The following is a 19119-nucleotide window of genomic DNA, read 5'->3' as shown; positions in this document are numbered from 1 at the left end:
CATGAGAAAAACTATTTGTGGCATACTTTCAACACATTTTTGATGAGTTACTGTCTACTTGTTGAGTCATAAAGAAGCCATTTGTGGCATATTTCCAACACATTTTTGGTGGCTTACTGTCTATTTGTTGAATCATGAGAAAACTATTTGTGGCATATTTCCAACACATTTTTGGTGGCTTACTGTCTACTTGTTGAATCATGAGAAAACTATTTGTGGCATACTTCCAACACATTTTTGATGAGTTACTGTCTACTTGTTGAGTCATAAAGAAGCCATTTGTGGCATATTTCCAACATGTTGTTGGTGGCTTACTGTCTATTTGTTGAATCATGAGAAAACTATTTGTGGCATATTTCCAACACATTTTTGGTAACTTATTGTGTATTTAGTTAATTATAAGGAAGCTATTTGTGGCATACTTCCAACATGTTGTTGGTGGCTTATTGTGTACTTAGTTAATTATAAGGAAGCTATTTGTGGCATACTTTTAAGACGTTGCTGTTGGCATATTGTGTACTTAGTTAATTATAAGGAAGCCATTTGTGGCACACTTCCAACACGTGATTGGTAGCTTATTGTGTATTTAGTTAATTATAAGGAAGCTATTTGTGGCATCTTCCTTATAATTAACTAAGTACACAATAAGCCACCAACAACATGTTGGAAGTATGCCACAAATAGCTTCCTTATAATTAACTAAATACACAATAAGCTACCAATCATGTGTTGGAAGTATGCCACAAATAGCTTCCTTATAATTAACTAAGTACACAATAAGCTACCAATCATGTGTTGGAAGTATGCCACAAATAGCTTCCTTATAATTAACTAAATACACAATAAGCTACCAATCATGTGTTGGAAGTTTATTTGTGGCATACTTTTAACATGTTGCTGTTGGCGTATTGTGTACTTAGTTAATTATAAGGAAGCCATTTGTGGCATATTTCCAACATGTTGGTGGTGGCTTATTGTATACTTTGTTAATTATAAGGAAGCTATTTGTGGCATACTTCCAACATATTTTTGATGCCTTACTTTCTACTTGTAACCTGATTTAAACCAACACCTACTTAAAAATATTGTTCATATACATTAATAGTAATGTATATAGATGCATCATGTGTTGATTTGAGGTCCTAAGGGACCATTGAAGAACTTTTTAAAATATTTAATCTTAAAGAATTAATAAAACCTTCATTTAACCACAGGGATTTTTTATCTATTTTGAGTACAAAAAAGATGATTGTTAAGCTCAACTGAAATTAATGTATATTATTTCTCTCTTGTTTTGCTTGAACTTGAACAATCAGCACAGGGAAAAAGATAGTGCTACAGTGGTACATCTGCTCTTGGCTGGTGAACATGAAGTCAGACTGATCTGTCCACCTGGTAAAGCACTTATTTCATCTATTTCAGTTATTAAAAATTTTATAACATACTCAGTAAAAAAAATCTACAAATGATAAATTGGTATATTGCTTAATAGTTATTAACTACAATTTCTGATAGCAATATATTAACTACAATAATTTCAGTTAATACACATTCTTATCAAATTTTTATCATTTTACCTTTATATATAAAGTATTCTCTGATGAATTTATTTCAGGTTTTCCTAAACACAATGGGAAATTTCAGATAGAATCAAACAGCAAGCTCAAAGAGTGGTGTTGTTCAATGAATGAGGTTAGTAGCCAGCTTCATTATCATGCATTGATCAGCAGTATCAATACATTTTGTGCTAGAGAGTCTTGAAATGCAGCTTTTGCAATGCATGTGTGGCATCTATGTGGTATATATAATCCAGTATAGAATCAAGTACTAAAGACACAGAGTGTTGGCTAGACTAGTGAGAGTTTGACTGTACAATTAACAATTATTATGGCTGAACAAAGTTTTAAGTGATGTAAATGTCTGTGTGTTTAGGTGGCTGTAACATTTTCAACAACCAAGTTAGTTTTTGTTAACCCTATGTGTACTGCAGGGTCAAAGTGTGCATGTCACTACCTTTTACAGTTATATTCAAAATGTAATTAGAACAACTTTATTATTTATGTATGTCAATAAACTTGGCATCAAAATGTTGTTTATAATTAAAATTTTAATATTATCTAAGTTTAATCTCTTAATTTCAAAAGGTAATGTGAAAATAATAATCAATTTTTACTTCTCTTTGTCAGTGACACATCTGCACTCCCACATCTTGCCCATATCAGATTTTCAGAGTTTCCAACTGATTAGAAACACATACTCCAAATGTTGAAAAGTCAGAATATAAGCTTAGAGCTTCCAGTCTTTTTGCTTCACTGAGTTATAAAATAAAATTTAAAGCCTACAGAACACATCCCTCCCACGTTATTCTGCCTTTCAAAAATGTGATTATTCTCACTGAAATCGCTGTTGGATTATGTATAATTAATAGAAAGTGAAGATATTTTCGACAAGATTCATCATACTATTATTTCATTTTACACACATAAGTAGATATTCAGCATCATTTGCATTATTTGTGGTCATGTTTTTTTGCTATGAACAGCTAATGGACCCTTTTATAGTTTAGTTAGAAAGCCAGTTAAATTATTTTAATCTTGGGACATTCCATTTTAGTGCCTGGTATATTCTTTTTGTTCTAAAAGGCATACTTGAACATTAGTGATTTTATGGAGAACCAACAAAGTATTAGAAAAGTTAGTGCTAATGAAGGATGCTTTTGATTACAATTTACTGAAATAGGCTTCAGCGTTAATTAAAATATCTTATTTTCTATGTATATTTTTATTTATTGTTATATTTTAAGAAATTGACTGCAATGTAAAAATTAGAAACTTAGTAGGTTAGATAACAAAAAGTAAATAAAAGAGTAATTGAATAAAAACATTTCATGAGACCAACTTCAGCTAATTGTCTCACATTATTATAATTTTATTGGTTGCTTACTTTAAGTCCTCTTACTATAGTTAATTGCTTGTCACATAGGTTCTTGTAAAGTATCTATAAATAGGTTAAAAATTCTATTACTGCCTAAAGCAAGTCTTTAGTGAAACACACCAAGCTCTCTTCATGAACTATCAACTTTACCCAATAAAATGAAAGACAATCATATGATATATGTGGTTTAGAATATGCATTTCAATTGGTTATAGATATGTCCAATAGCAATGTGAGAGAGAAATATAGACCTTTCTCAAATGAAAGAATATATATGAGAGAGGTGTGTCATGTGGGTTGAACAAATATAGTGATATCTCAGTAAAAAAGATTGAAGATAAATGGTTGAATTTTTATTTTCTAGCCTGTAAATATCTATAGTGTGTATTTCTAATTGGTTAATCAATCTAAAGCCCTAACAGAGGAAGAGAAATCAGAGCACTGCCATGTCATGCAAATTAATAATTCATTTAAAAATTTCCTTTTGTAATTATGAAGTTAAAACTTAAATATTATAAAAATGTGAATTATAAGCTATGTTTCATGCCAAACTTATCAACATACATTGATAAAAAGTAGTTTAAGGCCAAGTAAAAAAACGTTTAGCATCTGCAGTTTTTGAAAAAAGGAAGGAGTAGGTCTTTTTTTTTTTAATGAACTCTTTGAAAGAAAACTTGCACCTTTTTTCTTGATTGTTGCTTGTTTTCAGAGAGGCCATGTCAAACAGAATTCTTCTTTGTTTCATTTTTTTCATCAAAATGATACAGAATTTATGACAAAGAAAAAGAGCAAATTGAATCAACTGTGTTCATCTTATTTTTTTATTTTGAAGTTTTCTTTGTTTCTTTGTATGCTTGAAAAATAATAATTTAAAAAAGGAAAAATTGCCAACCAAAAAATGGGAAAGGAGGCGGCTACAAAAAAGGAAGCAGGCAGGGATGTCAAACATATTTTTTTACTTGGCCTAAATTAAATTTTGAATGTTTATCTGTGAAACATCTTGATATGTTTAGTTTGACCCTTCATTTGACCATAAGATTATTTGATGTATCAAAACATTCCTGTTTGCTCACAGTTATTTTTAATTTTTGGTAAAATATGTTTTCTTTATTTTCTGAGACTGACTGAAAAATGAAATTATTTCATTTACAGTACTTGAATAACATTGAAGGCCCTACAACACTTAAACAAGTATTATCAAAGTAAGTCTCTTAGCTATGTTCTAGACATTTATTTTTGTGTCTTAACTTAGGTAAACGTGTATATTTTTATCAAAGTGTTTTTATCTTTTTAAGATATTACATGATTGCAGATTATTCATTAGTAATAAAATATTTGTTTATTTTCAAATTAAAATTTGATAACAGAGGTTATTAGATTCATAGTTGAATGATGTAACCTCTTGTTAGTACTATTTTTATAATGTACCTTTAAACTGACAGTCACTGTTTTAATGGGTGGATTTCAGTAATGAATAATATTATGGTTTTTACTTATTTAAAAATTGTTTTATAATTTTCTTGAGATTTCAATCAATAAATTTACAACAACATTCATGGCTTATCAAATAACATAGTGTTTCATCTTTCAGGGCTGTTTCAAGTTATAAAAGACGGTCTGACCATAATTTATCAGAAGATGATTCAATGGAGGTAAAAGTTTTGGAAGAAATTGAATATTTTTATTTCTGTGTATAAACTTGTTTATTCAAGATTTTTTTTCTCTAGAAAATTAAATTTACAGAATTTATTTGTCTTTTACTCACAACCTTCAGTGAGAATAACCTAAATACTTTTGTACTGAAAGGAAATTTTAACTAAACATCTTTATAAAAATGTTTCCATGTTGCTGTAATTTTAATACAGTTAAGTGTATACCAGTGCTTATGACACAAAACTTGCATAGTCAACTGAAGAATATGTAATGTGTAAAGTAAAGTATTCCCAGTCATGTCACAGAATCTTTAAATCTTTCTTTTGGATTCCACTCGCAATCTGCGGTTCACGGGTTCAAATCCCCGTCACACCAAACATGCTCGCTTTTTCAACTGTGGGGGCATTATAATATGACGGTCAATCCAAATATTCATTGGTAAAAAGAGTAGCCCAAGTGTTGGCGTTGGGTGGTAATGACTACCTGCCTTCCCTCTAGTCTTACACTGCTAAATTAGGGATGGCTAGCGCAGATAGCCCTTGTGTAGCTTTGCACGAAATACAAAACAAACAAACAAAATTCTTTTGGATTTAGGTTTTAGATGTCTTTTGAAGGCTTGTTATCTTCCCTATATTTGGAAAGGATTCTAAATTTATGTACAATGAGGACAACATAAGCAAGTGTAATATTGGCTCTACTTGTGCTAAGATGTTTTACTTCTTTTATTTATTTATTTTTTGTGTGTATTTTATAGTACAGTTTCTTTTTCACCTGTTGATATTGACAGTACATCGTTGAAAGTTTCTTTTTTACATGTGTAGGATGATGATGAAGAGGATATCCACCAGGTAAAAAATCAGTTCTGTTCTACTTCCTTATTTTACTGAATAAAAATATATTTATATCTAAATTCTGATTCAGTTATCATTGAAACATGGTTATCTAACATTTAAAATTTTTCTTTGGCTTATGTTTTACAATTTTTTAGTACTCTGCTACTTAAGTTTGTGTGAATTACTGTTTTAAAGTTATAACTCTGATATATCGACTCTGCTAAGTCATTACCAGAGTTTATTGTTGAATAAGAATCATCTAGGTGCAAGTACCAAAATAGTAGCTACAAGACTTTTAGCAGTTTTTGTGTGATTGTTTATCTACCTTAATACATACATGGATCAGAATTAGTACAGTTGATGTAAATTATGACTAAATATTTCAGGATGTGTCTGTAGATGATGGAGACAGCTTTGAAGTCACAAACTTGGAACGAGAGATTGCAAGAAAAAAGGTACGAAAACATAATGGTTAAGGTGCTGATCTCTAAAGTTTTACAGAGATTCTATCAGTTCCATATCTGGCAATGTATGTATGTGGGATCTGATCCAAAATCTTATGTTTACTAGAGTTTCAGATTAAAGACTCATTTTAGACACAAACTTATTGCATGATTAAAACTAATATAGAGTTTATGGTGATTTGTATCTTTTCATAATTTCTAACTTGTAGAATTACTGTTTTCTCAATTTACTCTTAAAAGTGGGAATTGTTAAATCATAGTGGGTTATTGCATTTTCAAAGCTTATTGGTTAGTGTGGCTCCAACTTACACGTAACAGTATGGAAATATTTGAACTAGTTCTATGATGTTTGGTGTTTTTCAAGTCCTTGTGAAGTAAATGTAAGTTGTCATGTCAGAAACTATGGCAGAAGAAGGAAGCACAGCTCTTAGAAGAAAAGAGAAAGACTGATCGTAACCATGGAAAAAGACACATCCCACTGGGTATGTCTCAGAGTTAATATTTCTCGTTGTTAAGACCATATTTTAATCATTGAAAAAAGACAACCAGCTTAACATGCCTCAAAATGAATATTCATTTTTAAATGTAATTTAGTCTTGGTTATTCATGTACAGTGTGATTTACACTAACGTATTTTAATACAGTCATACTAATAGTTTTTCAATGAAGTTGGATAACAACTACAGAGATTAATACCATAAAAAATGAATACAAGCTTTTGAGTTAATTCAAACTGGTACAAGATTAATTTTTTTTTATGACAAAACAGTTATGTGAGATTCCACTAAGGTATAAGGTTTAAAAGAGCAACTATTATAAGGTTTCAAACATCTCAAATTATTTACATACCTGGATCTTACCTAAATATAGTTGTCTTCAGTATGATATACTGTTTTGAAAATCATTGTGTTTAACAGAAGATCTGGTTACAATGGTTTCTACAGTGAACGTGTAGATATTTTATTATCAACAAAGAAACAAGTCAACTTTATCTGTTCTCATATTAATTGTTAAACAGAATGTAATTGCATTTTATGTAATTGACTCAAAGGTTTTTCTGATGTAACCACCATTAGATGTATGAAACATTTTTTTAAATCAGAGGTGTTACAAATGTTTTCTATGGTTTTGGGCTTTCGTAGCTCATATATTACTGTATTTTTTTTGGATGATACTAGTGAATTTACTTGCTGCCAGAAGACTTCTTGTTCTGTTTTTGGAATTTATTTAATCTTCTTCCTTTTATATTTCTATTTGTGATCTTGTGAGAAGCCCATCTAGACCTGTTTGTTCAAGCTCTATGAACGATATATCACGTGAATTGTTTTATGTAGCTTCCTCAAACATTGGTTGCTAAATAATTATTGTTTTACTTGAAATGGAATGAGTCCTTTAATTTCTTTTTTTCCATGAGTAGTGGAAAATGAATTATTTTTTTTCCCATTAGTAGCTACCTGTGGTGGGCACAGCACGGATAGCCTATCATATAGCTTTATGCTTAATGATAAACAAAGAAACCCATTAGTAGCATAGCTGTTTATCTGGAATTTGCAACAACCTAAGAAAGTACTTTGTCCTCTGAGACAATAAGTCATCTTAACATTGTACCATAGATATGTTTTTTTTTAGGACATCACTGTTCAACCGGACAAAAACAGACCAAAGAAGATTTGTTACATGTTCCAAGCTTTACTCCTTCGGGATCAGTGTTGGTCAATGAACTTGTGGCCATTATGGAAGACCCACAGGTATCAAGTAATTAGAAAGACGTAGGGCACCACAATTAGTTTCAGTATGAATTAGTATTTGTTTATTGTTGTTTTTTAATTTGATTTGCTTTTGTTCTACTAGATTTGCATATCAGGTTAATTATTGCTTTATTTTTAATTCTCTTTAATCTTTTATGTTAGGTAGGACAGCATGAATGAGTAAGTGGATGATCTGTTATTTATTTATTAAAGAACTTCCAAATTTTCATATTAAAATAGATTTCATCATTATAATGATAGTCACAATTTAAGAACTGATATGTAACCATAGAGTATTTATCCAAAATATGTCAGTGACATAGTGCCTTACAATAACGGCACAGGTTACTTGATTTATTCATCATAGTTTAATAACCATTGCCTTTTCTTTAAGTCTAGCATAAAATAAACTTTAATTAAGTGACTAGAAGTTGACAAAGAGCTTAAATTATATATGTGAGTAAATTTAGCATTTCACTCTAAAAGTGTAGAAAGTACAATAAAAATAAGGAGAGTTTGTTCCAAAACATACCTCCTCTCACACTACAACTGTTACTCGACTGCTAGGGTTTCCTCCCTTTGCCCATCTAAGAATTGGTTTTATTTTTCTCACTTGCTCCAGTCTTTTATTCCTCACTTCATTGCTCTTGGCAATATCTGTTTCATGACAATCTCCACCTACATCAATGAACCCTTTATCCTGATACTGTATATAACCACATCATTCAGATGATAATATCACTTTTTCTCGACAAAGCATTCACTAATGGGTTTCTTTGTACTACAACCATTGGAGATATCAGGTCTCACCTATCCCAACTCTGATATCTGATATCACTCAACAGTCAGGAGAGAGTCACTCTCAGTTGAGGCTGTCTGTGACCTTATTCTTAGTGAGATGGAGACATATATTCAGTCTGGTGGTGTTTCTCCAGGGTGCTCTGAGGCTGCTGTTGTGGGCCATCCTGGGTATTTTAGAGGGAATTTAGATTTGCTTTTCTAGTGCCTTCCTTTATTCATTGGCATTTTTTTGCCAGGATTGTGGGTGACCAAGTTCAATGTCACCAATGCCTATCTACATGTTCCCATAGTGGAGTCGTTCCACCACTATCTCTGTTTTGTGCACAAGGGTTAGATGCTGCAGTTTAGGGCTCTGCCTTTCTGACTAGCATTGGCACCATATGTGTTCTGCCAAATCGTACAAGCTTTCTCTCTGCACCTCCATTCTCTAGGCCTGTGCACACACACCATTACACAGACAATTGGTTACTACTGACACCATCTCGTCAGTTGGCCAAATATAACACCTAGATTCTACTTTCAGAAGCAATCAAGGCAGGCTTTATTATCAGAGCTGAGAAATCTATTCTCACTCCAACACAATATATCATTCGTCTTGGTGTCTTTTTCAACATGTATCTCAGTCAGGTTCAGCCAACTCTCATCCGGTTCCAAGCTATGGAACAAGCCATCTTACTCTTACTCATGTCTCCTTCTTCCACTGTGAAAATGGTTCTTTCTTTTTTGGGGATGTGAGCATCACTTGAATCCCTCATTCCTTTGGAACAAGTGCACATGAGATCCTTTCATTGGTTTCTCTATAACCAGTGGATCATGAACAGCAATTCACTGGATTCACCAGTTTCCTTATTCAGGATCAGCATATTCAATCTTAAGTGGGGTTAGATTGGAACAATACTATGATAGATGTTCCTCTGCTGCCACCTCCTCCAGAGAAAAGATCCATTTCTTCACAGATGCTTCGCTTAATGGATGGGGTGCATATCTCAATGGTCAGGTATTCCAGGGCCTATGGACAGATGATGAGGCTTCCCTACACATCAGTGTTTTAGAACTTCCTGCTTTTCAAAGAGCAATGTCTTAAGGTCTGGATTTATTGAGGGAAAAAATATTATTGCTTCTCTCTGACAATTCCACAGTGGTGTCTTACATTTCCCGTCAAGGGGGCAGTTGATCCAGATCTCTTTGTTTTCAAACATTGGATCTTCTTTATTGGGCCCACTCTCATCATATCATCTAACTGGCTTGTCATGCTCTGGAGGTGATGAATTTGGTAGCAGATCAGTTGTCTCGACCCAACTGGACTGATTAGATGCTGCAATGTGAGGTATTTTGATCGATGCATTTACCACTCATTGGAACACTCACTATTGGCATCTTGGTTTCTGGTACCTCACCCTTGGGCTTGGCAATAGATGCATTCAGTCAGGACTGGACAGTATTGCACCTCTATGTCTTCCCACTGATTCATCTATTACCCAGTATCCTAGCTATGATTCAGTCAACTCATTGTCATGTTCTGTTGGAACCACCGGATTGGCCGGCTTAACCCTGGTTTCTGCTTCTGCGATACCTTCAGGAGTGCTCCTCTCTTTCACTTTCTGTTTGGTCATCTCTGTTGAAACAGGTATGATCTGACATCATACACCCAGCCATCCCAAAGCTCAAGCTTCATACATGGAGGTTATGCAGTCCGCACAGCATCAAGGTTTAACTTCTAAGGTTGCCATATATCTGTTTCAGTCTCTGCGTAGTCCCATGATGGATATTTATCAACAGAAATGGCACACATTGACAATTGTGTATTGCGAAGAAGTTGAACCCACTTTGTCCAGAAGTGCCAAAAATAGCTCATTTTTTTGACCTGGCTCTTTGACAAGGGTTTAGCATCTTCCACAATCACCTTATATAAGGTGGCCTTATTGACTACCTTTAGATACTCAAGGAGACAAAAATTATTCAAGTCCCCAGTACCCTCTGGCCTACCCATCAGACAGAATTGTTTGCACTGCATATGCACAGAACGCTTTATCATTCTTCCCCCGTCCTCCTGTACCCAGACAGATCCTTCTTACCTAAGACATTTGCAGCCAGGGAAGGAGATAAGTACTTTTCATCGATTCATCTGACTGCTATTTCTCATCTCTATAACCAGTCAAATCTTGATCATTTGTTATGTCCAGTGAGGGCCTTGAAGTGTTATGTTGCCCACACTAACATCTTTAGAGGTTCTAGACTACAACTTTTTATTCATTGGAATCCTTCAGTTTCCTGGGATTTATCCCTGGTTACCTTGACCAGGTGGGTATGAAAATTGATCCATATTGCTTATTCTGGGCTCTCTTTGGAGGCAAGAAGACTTCTGTGAGTCACATCTCATCAGATTCATCAAATATCTATGTCCTTAGTAGCCCACTTGAATTGCCCGCTGGAGATCATTGTGCAGGCTGGTATGTGGACCTCCCCCAATAGTTTTATCTCACATTATTTGCATGATTTAGCAGTATCTTCCTCTGAGGGTTTCCACTACCCCTGTAGCTACCTTAACAACATCCACTAGATTTTATAAACAGAAATGAGTATCTTCACTATTAATCTTGTCTCTTCTTTACTTTCCTGTACCCCTTACCTCTTTTTTTCACAGGATCCCACTTCGTGGCAAGTGTTGTCCAGGCAGTTGTGCTTTTATCAAACCAAATCTGCACTAGCAACCATTAACACAGTATACTTTATCTAGGTTGCAACAGGCTCTGTAGAAATGAGGTGTTTGATAGGACCACCTAGCGGCAGAACGGGTGGCATTATTGTACTATCCTGGACTGCCACTCATGGACTGTCATGAGTAAAGCTTAAGGGGATCCTGACCATCCCTGCTGTTCATTGGATTGAATAAATCGAAGTCAGTTTGATTTTAGAAATTTAGGGAACTTGGTTCACCTATTGCAATGTTTCCAAAGCATTGTTCTTCAGGACTCCCCAACACACAATACCCCACCCCATATTTTTCTAGTGGAGGTAGGGAGTCCTCACCACACCCAGGTTTTCAGTCATTGAGGTGGTGGACAGAGGTTATTCCTCCAGAGTGTTCAAATGAATTTCCTCCACTCTTGGAGAAGAAGGCGAAGTTGGGGACCCTCTTACCTGGGACCCTGGATGTTTTTTTCCCAGATTTTGGTAGGAGAGACACCAGGCTACTCGTAATACCAATTCAGATTTAATGTTCAGCTATCCATTTGGGTTGAACATGGCTCTTTTTTTGGTCATTATTGGTTCAATCATTTACTCATGAAAGAGGGTCCAATTTATTCTCATAATTCTGAACACAGAGTGGTCCCATACTGGGTCCTTGGTTGAGCAAAGTTTGTTCCACGTCCCTCACATAATTTCGGGGACAAGTGGAATTTAACATGCCCACAGTTGTTGGGGAGTGAGGATTAGTGATCATAATTCCAGACTGGATAAGATCTGTTTCCTCAGGTTGAGTATGGCATACATGATTCTGTCATTCTGATTTTTGGGCATTGCCTTTTGGACTTCTTCAGGCTGAGGAGAGGGTTTGTCCACTTTGGTGTTGCTTACCTTCTTGTCGTAATTCCTGTGGCTTGGAATGCATCACTCTATAGCTACAGGTTGAGATCCACTCACAAGTATATATATATTCTGGTCCAAATGCACTAGCCACCAACATGGGATTTAGGGACCATGGCCCTATAATTCCAATTCCAAGTAGTGGAACCTTGGCTACCTGGTTGGAGCCTGGCCAATAGTGATGACGGATCACACCAAATTCCACGTGGGTGAAGAGCATACTTGTTCTAGAGGTAGTGCGGTGCCCTCACTAGAGTTCTAAATTTATATTGGTATGCCCACAATCTATGCAGATGCATTCTGTATGGATACTACCCTCACCATCCCCTCCACTTTATCAAGTTGGGATACTAGCTGTAGTGTGAAAAGAGGTATGTATATTTTGAAAGTTCACGTTTTCTTAAATCAAAAATGTATTTTCAATAATACTTACCTTCTCTCACACTCTCCCTCCCTTCCTCCCCACTAAGAGCCAGTGTTAGAGACTGTGGATTGGGTCAGTCTCAAAAAGTGATAACATTATCTGAATGAGGTGCTTATATACAGTACCAGGATAGAGGGCACATTGATGTAGGTGAAGAGTATCACAAGACAGATATTGCCAAGAGCAATTAAGTGAGGAATAAAAGACTGGAGCAAGATAGAAAAAATCAGACCAATTCTTAGATGGGCAAACGAAGGAAAGCCTAGCAGTCGAGTAATAACTGTAGTGTGAGAGGAGGTAAGTTTTATTGGAAATACATTTTCGATTTAAGAAAATGTTAACTTCTTGTCATGCCTGTAGATTTCAGATTAGTGTCAATCTTTCTGAGAAATTCAAGTATAGAAATGTTCCATATGTATTGAACCTTATAAGTAAGATATATATATAGAGAGAGAAATAATAAGCTATATGTAAATGTAGAAAACATTAAGTTTTTGTAGAGCCTTAGTAAAGTGGAAATTCAGAACTAAATAAACAGTATTTTTTCATAAACAAAAGCAAATTGTATGTTCTAGCTTGTATTCTTTTCTCTCTGTATCATTTCAAACTTAAAAACTGTGATATTAGCAACTTAGTGGTCTCTGGGAGTAATTCATCAAGTAATAGAAAGATAATGGGTTTTGGTTTTGTTTTTTAATCTGTCAGAGATGTTTTTTTGTTTTTTTTTTCAATATTAGTCAGGAATAACAGCTGAACCTATTGAGGATGACATCTACCATTGGTCTGTGAATCTGTCAAACTTTAGTGTAAATAGGTACGTTGTTTTCTTAAAGACATATTATTATTATTTGTGTTGTTTTACTAATTTTCATTTTAGTTATTGTACACATGTGTAATTATTGCCATTTATTTTTCAGCAATATTGGAAAAGATCTTCAGCAGTTGAAAGCAAAGTTTGGCTATGATTATATTCAACTACAGATGGTAAGCATATTTTAGTTCTTTGTGAGGTTGGTAACAGAACACTAATTTTTTGACGATGTCATGTTATGAACATCCTGCCTCTTCATCTGTAATTTTTTAAAGTTTTATATGAATTCAGAAGCAGTTATTTCTTATTTTTTTTCAAGCATTTTTTCAATGTAACTCATGAATGATCTGATTTTTTAAAGGTTTCTAAGTAGGTTTTAGTATCTTATGTTCAAAATTTTATTAAACTACTTTTTGTTTATGCTATACCAATTAGTATAGCATAAAATCTTAGCTAGTAATCCATATTCTATAATGTAATATTTTAAATAATCCCAAATTTCTCCTAGTATTACACACATGACACATTTTTTCTAGGTATATTCTCTTCTTTAATTTATCCACCACCCCTCCAGTAACTATGTAAATTGCTCACTATAAAATCGTCATTGCTCAAACAAACTATAAATTTTTAGCCTTCAATTTTGTTTAGTTACAGAGCTGTCAAATGGAAAATCAGAGCCCTCCTGCCACACCCACCTGTTATGTCCTCTCTTTCAGGATTTCTTAATAGTTCTATCTTATGTTTAACTCTATATTACCGATAACCAATAGCAAGCCAAGGTTTTCATCTATGAAATGAAGTATTATATTACATTGTGTTCTGAACAGAGAATTGTCAGTTTCTCTGTTAGTACAAGCTTCGTTCCCATGGGAAAGATAATGACTAGCATGAATGAATTTGTAACGGTTCTTGTTACATAGTTAGAAAGCTAGAAAAATTGTAATTGTTAGAAGAAATTGTCTGCCTTTTGCATGTTATTATTTTATCTTCTATGGTGTATTATTTAATTAAATAAAAATTGTTTAATGCACTACCACCATTGGCTTAAAAAAAGTAGGAATAAGTGTCATCGATAGTCAACAGCAAAAAAAAAAGAATACTTGGGTAAGTACTTTATTTCTTGTTTTTCATGTTTATTCTTTATTATTATAAAGGTAACTAAAGTGTAAAAATAGGATTCTATTTAGGTTAGTTAAGGTTACATTAGGTAAAATAAATAATAGTATAATAAAAATATTTCACGAGGCATGCACATGAGCAGCTTGGAGTAGCTTCTGGGTAATGTAATTTGATAGTATAACATGACCTCCACATTCTCCAAGTGATTTACAACTTATAAGGGCATGAATAGTGGTTAGACATGGTTCAAAGAACAATAAAATAATAAAATTTAATTATAAATTAATGTATACTGTTACGAGGTATTTAGGATAAATGAATGTAGTTTTATCTTCTATTTGAAGTCATTCTAGAAAGAAAAAAAGGGTAATTTAGATTTATTTAGTTTTTTTTTGGTAATTACAAGGTCAGTCAAATTGATGAACTGCATGTAGGGTTAGGGTAGAGAAAATAACTGATAAAATATAAATTTTTACTCACAACAAACATTTGAAATGTAGTTAGGATGTTTTAGAGATTATACAAATGAAATTTGAGATTTTTGAGATGAAGAAAAGTATTTTTAATGTTAACATGAAAAATCACTTTGCACATGGACTATTCAAAACAAATAATTGAGGTATTGAAGGACAAATCTTTTTTTAGTTTCTCAAAAATCTTCACTAAAATATGATTTTTTGTATGTGAAAGACTTATAATGTTTAATGAAAGAGTGCCAAATTTCATGAAGATATACACACTATATTAAAAGTTAGTGGTATCAAATCAAAGAGGTCACGTGGTTGGTAAAATTGACTAAGCCCATGTTGAGAGAGTTAATGAAAATCAGAATTAACCAGTTGAAAGCAGTGTTGTGTTTACCTAAAACTACAATATCCACCATAGTGTTTTTTCCTTAATTTTTTGTTTTCAGGATTTTTCCATGAATCTATACCCATTTTATCCTCCATTGGTCAAAGTAATCAAACCAAGACTTCAGGTAGGTTTGTTATTGTTCATGTTTTCTAATGGTGAATAAAGATAATGTTATCTGGCTGTGGATACTCTCCCCATAGTTTATGGTAGTTCTTATTAAAGTAGATATTCTTAATGGTTTGTCATAGTTGTTGAATAGATGTTCTTGATGGTTTATCACGGTTGTTTAGTAGATGTTCTTAATGGTTTGTCATGGTTGTTGAATAGATGTTCTTGATGGTTTATCACGGTTGTTTAGTAGATGTTCTTAATGGTTTGTCATGGTTGTTGAATAGATGTTCTTGATGGTTTATCATAGTTATTTAGTAGATGTTCTTGATGGTTTATCATAGTTGTTTAGTAGGTGTTCTTGAGGGTTTATCATAGTTGTTTAGTATATTTTCTTAATGGGTTATCATAGTTGTTGAATAGATGTTCTTGATGGTTTATCATAGTTGTTTAGTAGATACTCTTAATGGTTTGTCATGGTTGTTGAATAGATGTTCTTGATGGTTTATCATAGTTATTTAGTAGATGTTCTTGAGGGTTTATCATAGTTGTTTAGTAGATGTTCTTGAGGGTTTATCATAGTTGTTTAGTAGATGTTTTAATGGTTTATCATAGTTGTTTAGTAGATGTTCTTGATGGTTTATCATAGTTGTTTAATAGGTGTTCTTGAGGGTTTATCATAGTTATTTAGTAGATGTTCTTGATGGTTTATCATAGTTGTTGAAGAGATGTTCTTGATGGTTTATCATAGTTGTTGAAGAGATGTTCTTGATGGTTTATCATAGTTGTTTAGTAGAAATTCTTGATGGTTTATCATAGTTGTTGAAGAGAAGTTCTTGATGGTTTATCATGGTTGTTTAGTAGATGTTCTTGATGGTTTATCTTAGTTGTTTAGTAGATGTACTTGGTGGTTTATCATGGTTGTTTAGTAGATGTTCTTAATGGTATGTCATAGTTGTTGAATAGATGTTCTTGATGGTTTATCATTGTTATTGAATAGATGTTCTTAACCCTCTTGCAATGCACATGTGACAAACTTTTATATAGTTACATTTTAAAACTTAATAAAACTATTATTAATGTATATGAATAAACTTGGCATCAAAATGTAGTTAATAAATAGATTTTCAATAGTGTATATGTTTTAAGTTCTTAATTTTATAAGACAGTATTTAAACAAATCCTGAATTTACCCTAGTATGAGAATTGTGACATTGTTCTGTAGGCATATCCTCTTCTCTGATTTATTTACAACCCCTCCAAGAATAACTCAATTTATATATTGCTCATTATAATATTGTCGTTGCTCAAGCAAAGCATAATATTTATAGCCTTCAGTCTTATTTGGTTACAGAGCAATCACATAGAAAATCAGACCCCTCTTGCCACGCCCACCTGCCACAACCTCTTTTTCACAAATTGTCAATAGTTCTCTCTGACACTTAATTCTATATTATTTACAACCAGTAGAAAGCCAAGGTTTTAATCTATCAAGTGACATATTATATTACATTGTTTTCTGTAAAGAGAATTATCTGCTTTGCTTCTAGTTCAAACTCTATTCACATGGAAAACACATTGACAAGCTTAGCTGAATTTTAAAGGCTCTTATTGCATAGTTAGAAAGCCAGAAAAGTTGTGATAGTTATAACACACTGTCTGCTTTTTACATACTATTATTCTGTGTTTTTTGGTGCATTACATAATTAAATGAAAAATTATTTAGTGCAGTAGTACCATTAATAAGAAAAGGTAGGGTTAAGTTTCATCGACAGTCAACAGCACAAAAAAAAGAAGACCCAGGTAAGTACTATATTTCTTGTTTTTCATGTGTATTCTTTACTTATTATTATATAAGTAATTAAAATGTAAAAAATGGGAATTTTTTAGATTAGCTTAGATAACATAAAGAAAAATAATAATAATTTTTCACAATGTATGGCCATGAGCAACTCGTGAGTAACCAGTGCATTACTGTAATTTGATAGGGTAATGTAAGCTACACATCCTCCAAGTGTTTTCAAAACTTCTATGTTGGAAATATTACTTGCATATGATTCAAAGGGCCACATGGTTCGTACGGGTCATGGAAAACCTGGAAAGTCATGGAATTTTACTTTCATATTTTCCAGGGCTTGAAAGTCAGGAAAAATTGATAAATTGACTAAAAAGTCATGGAATATAAAAATTTGTGAAAATTCATTCCATTTTTCACTAGAAGTGTAAATAAATTTAGATATTTCAACCATTTTCTTCCCGTGTTTTCTTTTATTCGTAACATTTGCCGATTGATTGTGAAAACGAGTTCATCACTTGCATGCGTGCCTATATGAGTATTGTGTGTGTACAGTGGTTGTGTGCGCTGCTGTCTTGAACTCTGTATGCATTTGGGTGCATATGCATTGTGTGTATTGCCAATGTGCACGTAGCAATTGCATGCACATGCAGGCCATAGGCGCGATGTCATATTGTTGCCAGATATACTATTTTGAATCCCGTGGAAACGATAAAAATCCCTTTAGAAAGAGTATTATAATTTTTACTTTTGATATAAACAGAAAATGTTATATGTATTTTTTTTTCTGACCTGCTTCGATAATTTCAATACAAATAAAATAACTTACAAACCCTTGACGTACCGATAGTTCGAAAATCCCAATTTGGCCGGCACGTACGCTAGCGCTATCTGGCTATACACTTGTCGTCGATCATGGACATGTGTTGTTACGTTACATGTTGTCTCACGCTGCTGTTTTATTTTCACATCCAACTTGGCATTTAACGGAGATTCTTTCGCAATATTTTTGTGACTTTTGACTGCTACAGTTTTTGAAAGTGAAAATCAAAATGCCAGGGAACTGTCATTTCAATGATGCTTGGTTAGAGCACCCCGTTTATTGTGAGTGGATTATGAAACTAAGCTCAAATCCGTCGACCGCAAGATGTGCTGTTTGCATGTGCAATTTCAGTCTCAGCAACATGGACGAAGCAGCCGTCAAGAGACATGTGAAGAGTGAAAAACACAAGACAAAGCTTAGTCAAACAATGCGGTAAGTTTACATTTCTTTTGGAAATATTGCATTGCTCATCTTTTGGTATCCAAACAAACATATTTCCTCTAAATTGAAAGATTTGGTAGTAAAATCAAGGTTTTAAATCATAATTCCGTAAGGTATACCAACTCGATATCACGAGAACTTTGTAACTATCCAAGATGGCGGCGCCCATGAGACGATTGAATTCGGAGTTTCGGAAAATCAGAAGTAATTATTTCAGTAATTTGTTGACAAATTTTCAACAAAATTTCACAATTTCAGAGGTATTGTGTAGAATTTATCTCGCTTAAAACACAGCAAAATTATGTAGAAGGGAAGAGGAGTAAAACGAAAACTGCAAGTTAAAATTTTGTTGGTACCACTCTCAGAGTCTCACTCTCAGACTCAGTTTGATGTCCAACTTGACTTGTTTTTGTACAACAAGAGCATTCTGTATCATGTAAAAATATGTTACGAAAATAGAAAGTGATCGGCAGAACACTCCATTGAGCTATCCATTTCAAAATTTCAAATTTTTTGGCGGTGATTGGAATTGTCCAAATGCTGCCTTGTTGGGGGTTCACAAGTCGATTTGTGTCCGGGTCACAAAGTCTCAAAGAAAAAAAATTTAAATTAATTTAATAAATTTATAATGAAAGAGGGATGACTTGGATTATTATTTCAGCAAAGTTATTGACAATTTTATGATGAATATTATTATTTGCTTACTAGTTAATGTGTGC

The 19119-nt window shown here is 33.4% G+C and overlaps 1 protein-coding gene across 2 annotated transcripts in view; it reads left to right on the top strand.

Annotated features, from left to right (window-relative positions):
* Positions 1-19119, top strand: part of LOC106460649 — a 97131-nt gene that overhangs the window by 3104 nt on the left and 74908 nt on the right. For both annotated transcript variants that reach the window (XM_022387421.1, XM_013920377.2), the window contains exons 2-12: positions 1317-1395; positions 1616-1692; positions 4087-4136; positions 4526-4586; positions 5409-5435; positions 5807-5875; positions 6282-6366; positions 7514-7632; positions 13183-13259; positions 13363-13429; positions 15292-15357. In XM_022387421.1, the coding sequence (XP_022243129.1) occupies positions 1317-1395; positions 1616-1692; positions 4087-4136; positions 4526-4586; positions 5409-5435; positions 5807-5875; positions 6282-6366; positions 7514-7632; positions 13183-13259; positions 13363-13429; positions 15292-15357 (777 nt within the window). The remainder of the gene's footprint in view (positions 1-1316; positions 1396-1615; positions 1693-4086; positions 4137-4525; positions 4587-5408; positions 5436-5806; positions 5876-6281; positions 6367-7513; positions 7633-13182; positions 13260-13362; positions 13430-15291; positions 15358-19119) is intronic.

This window comes from Limulus polyphemus, unplaced genomic scaffold, assembly GCF_000517525.1.
Source record: "Limulus polyphemus unplaced genomic scaffold, Limulus_polyphemus-2.1.2 Scaffold809, whole genome shotgun sequence".
Classification (NCBI taxonomy): domain Eukaryota; kingdom Metazoa; phylum Arthropoda; class Merostomata; order Xiphosura; family Limulidae; genus Limulus; species Limulus polyphemus.
The sequence above is the reverse complement of the archived record's forward strand: the minus strand, read 5'-3'. Positions and strand labels throughout refer to the sequence as shown.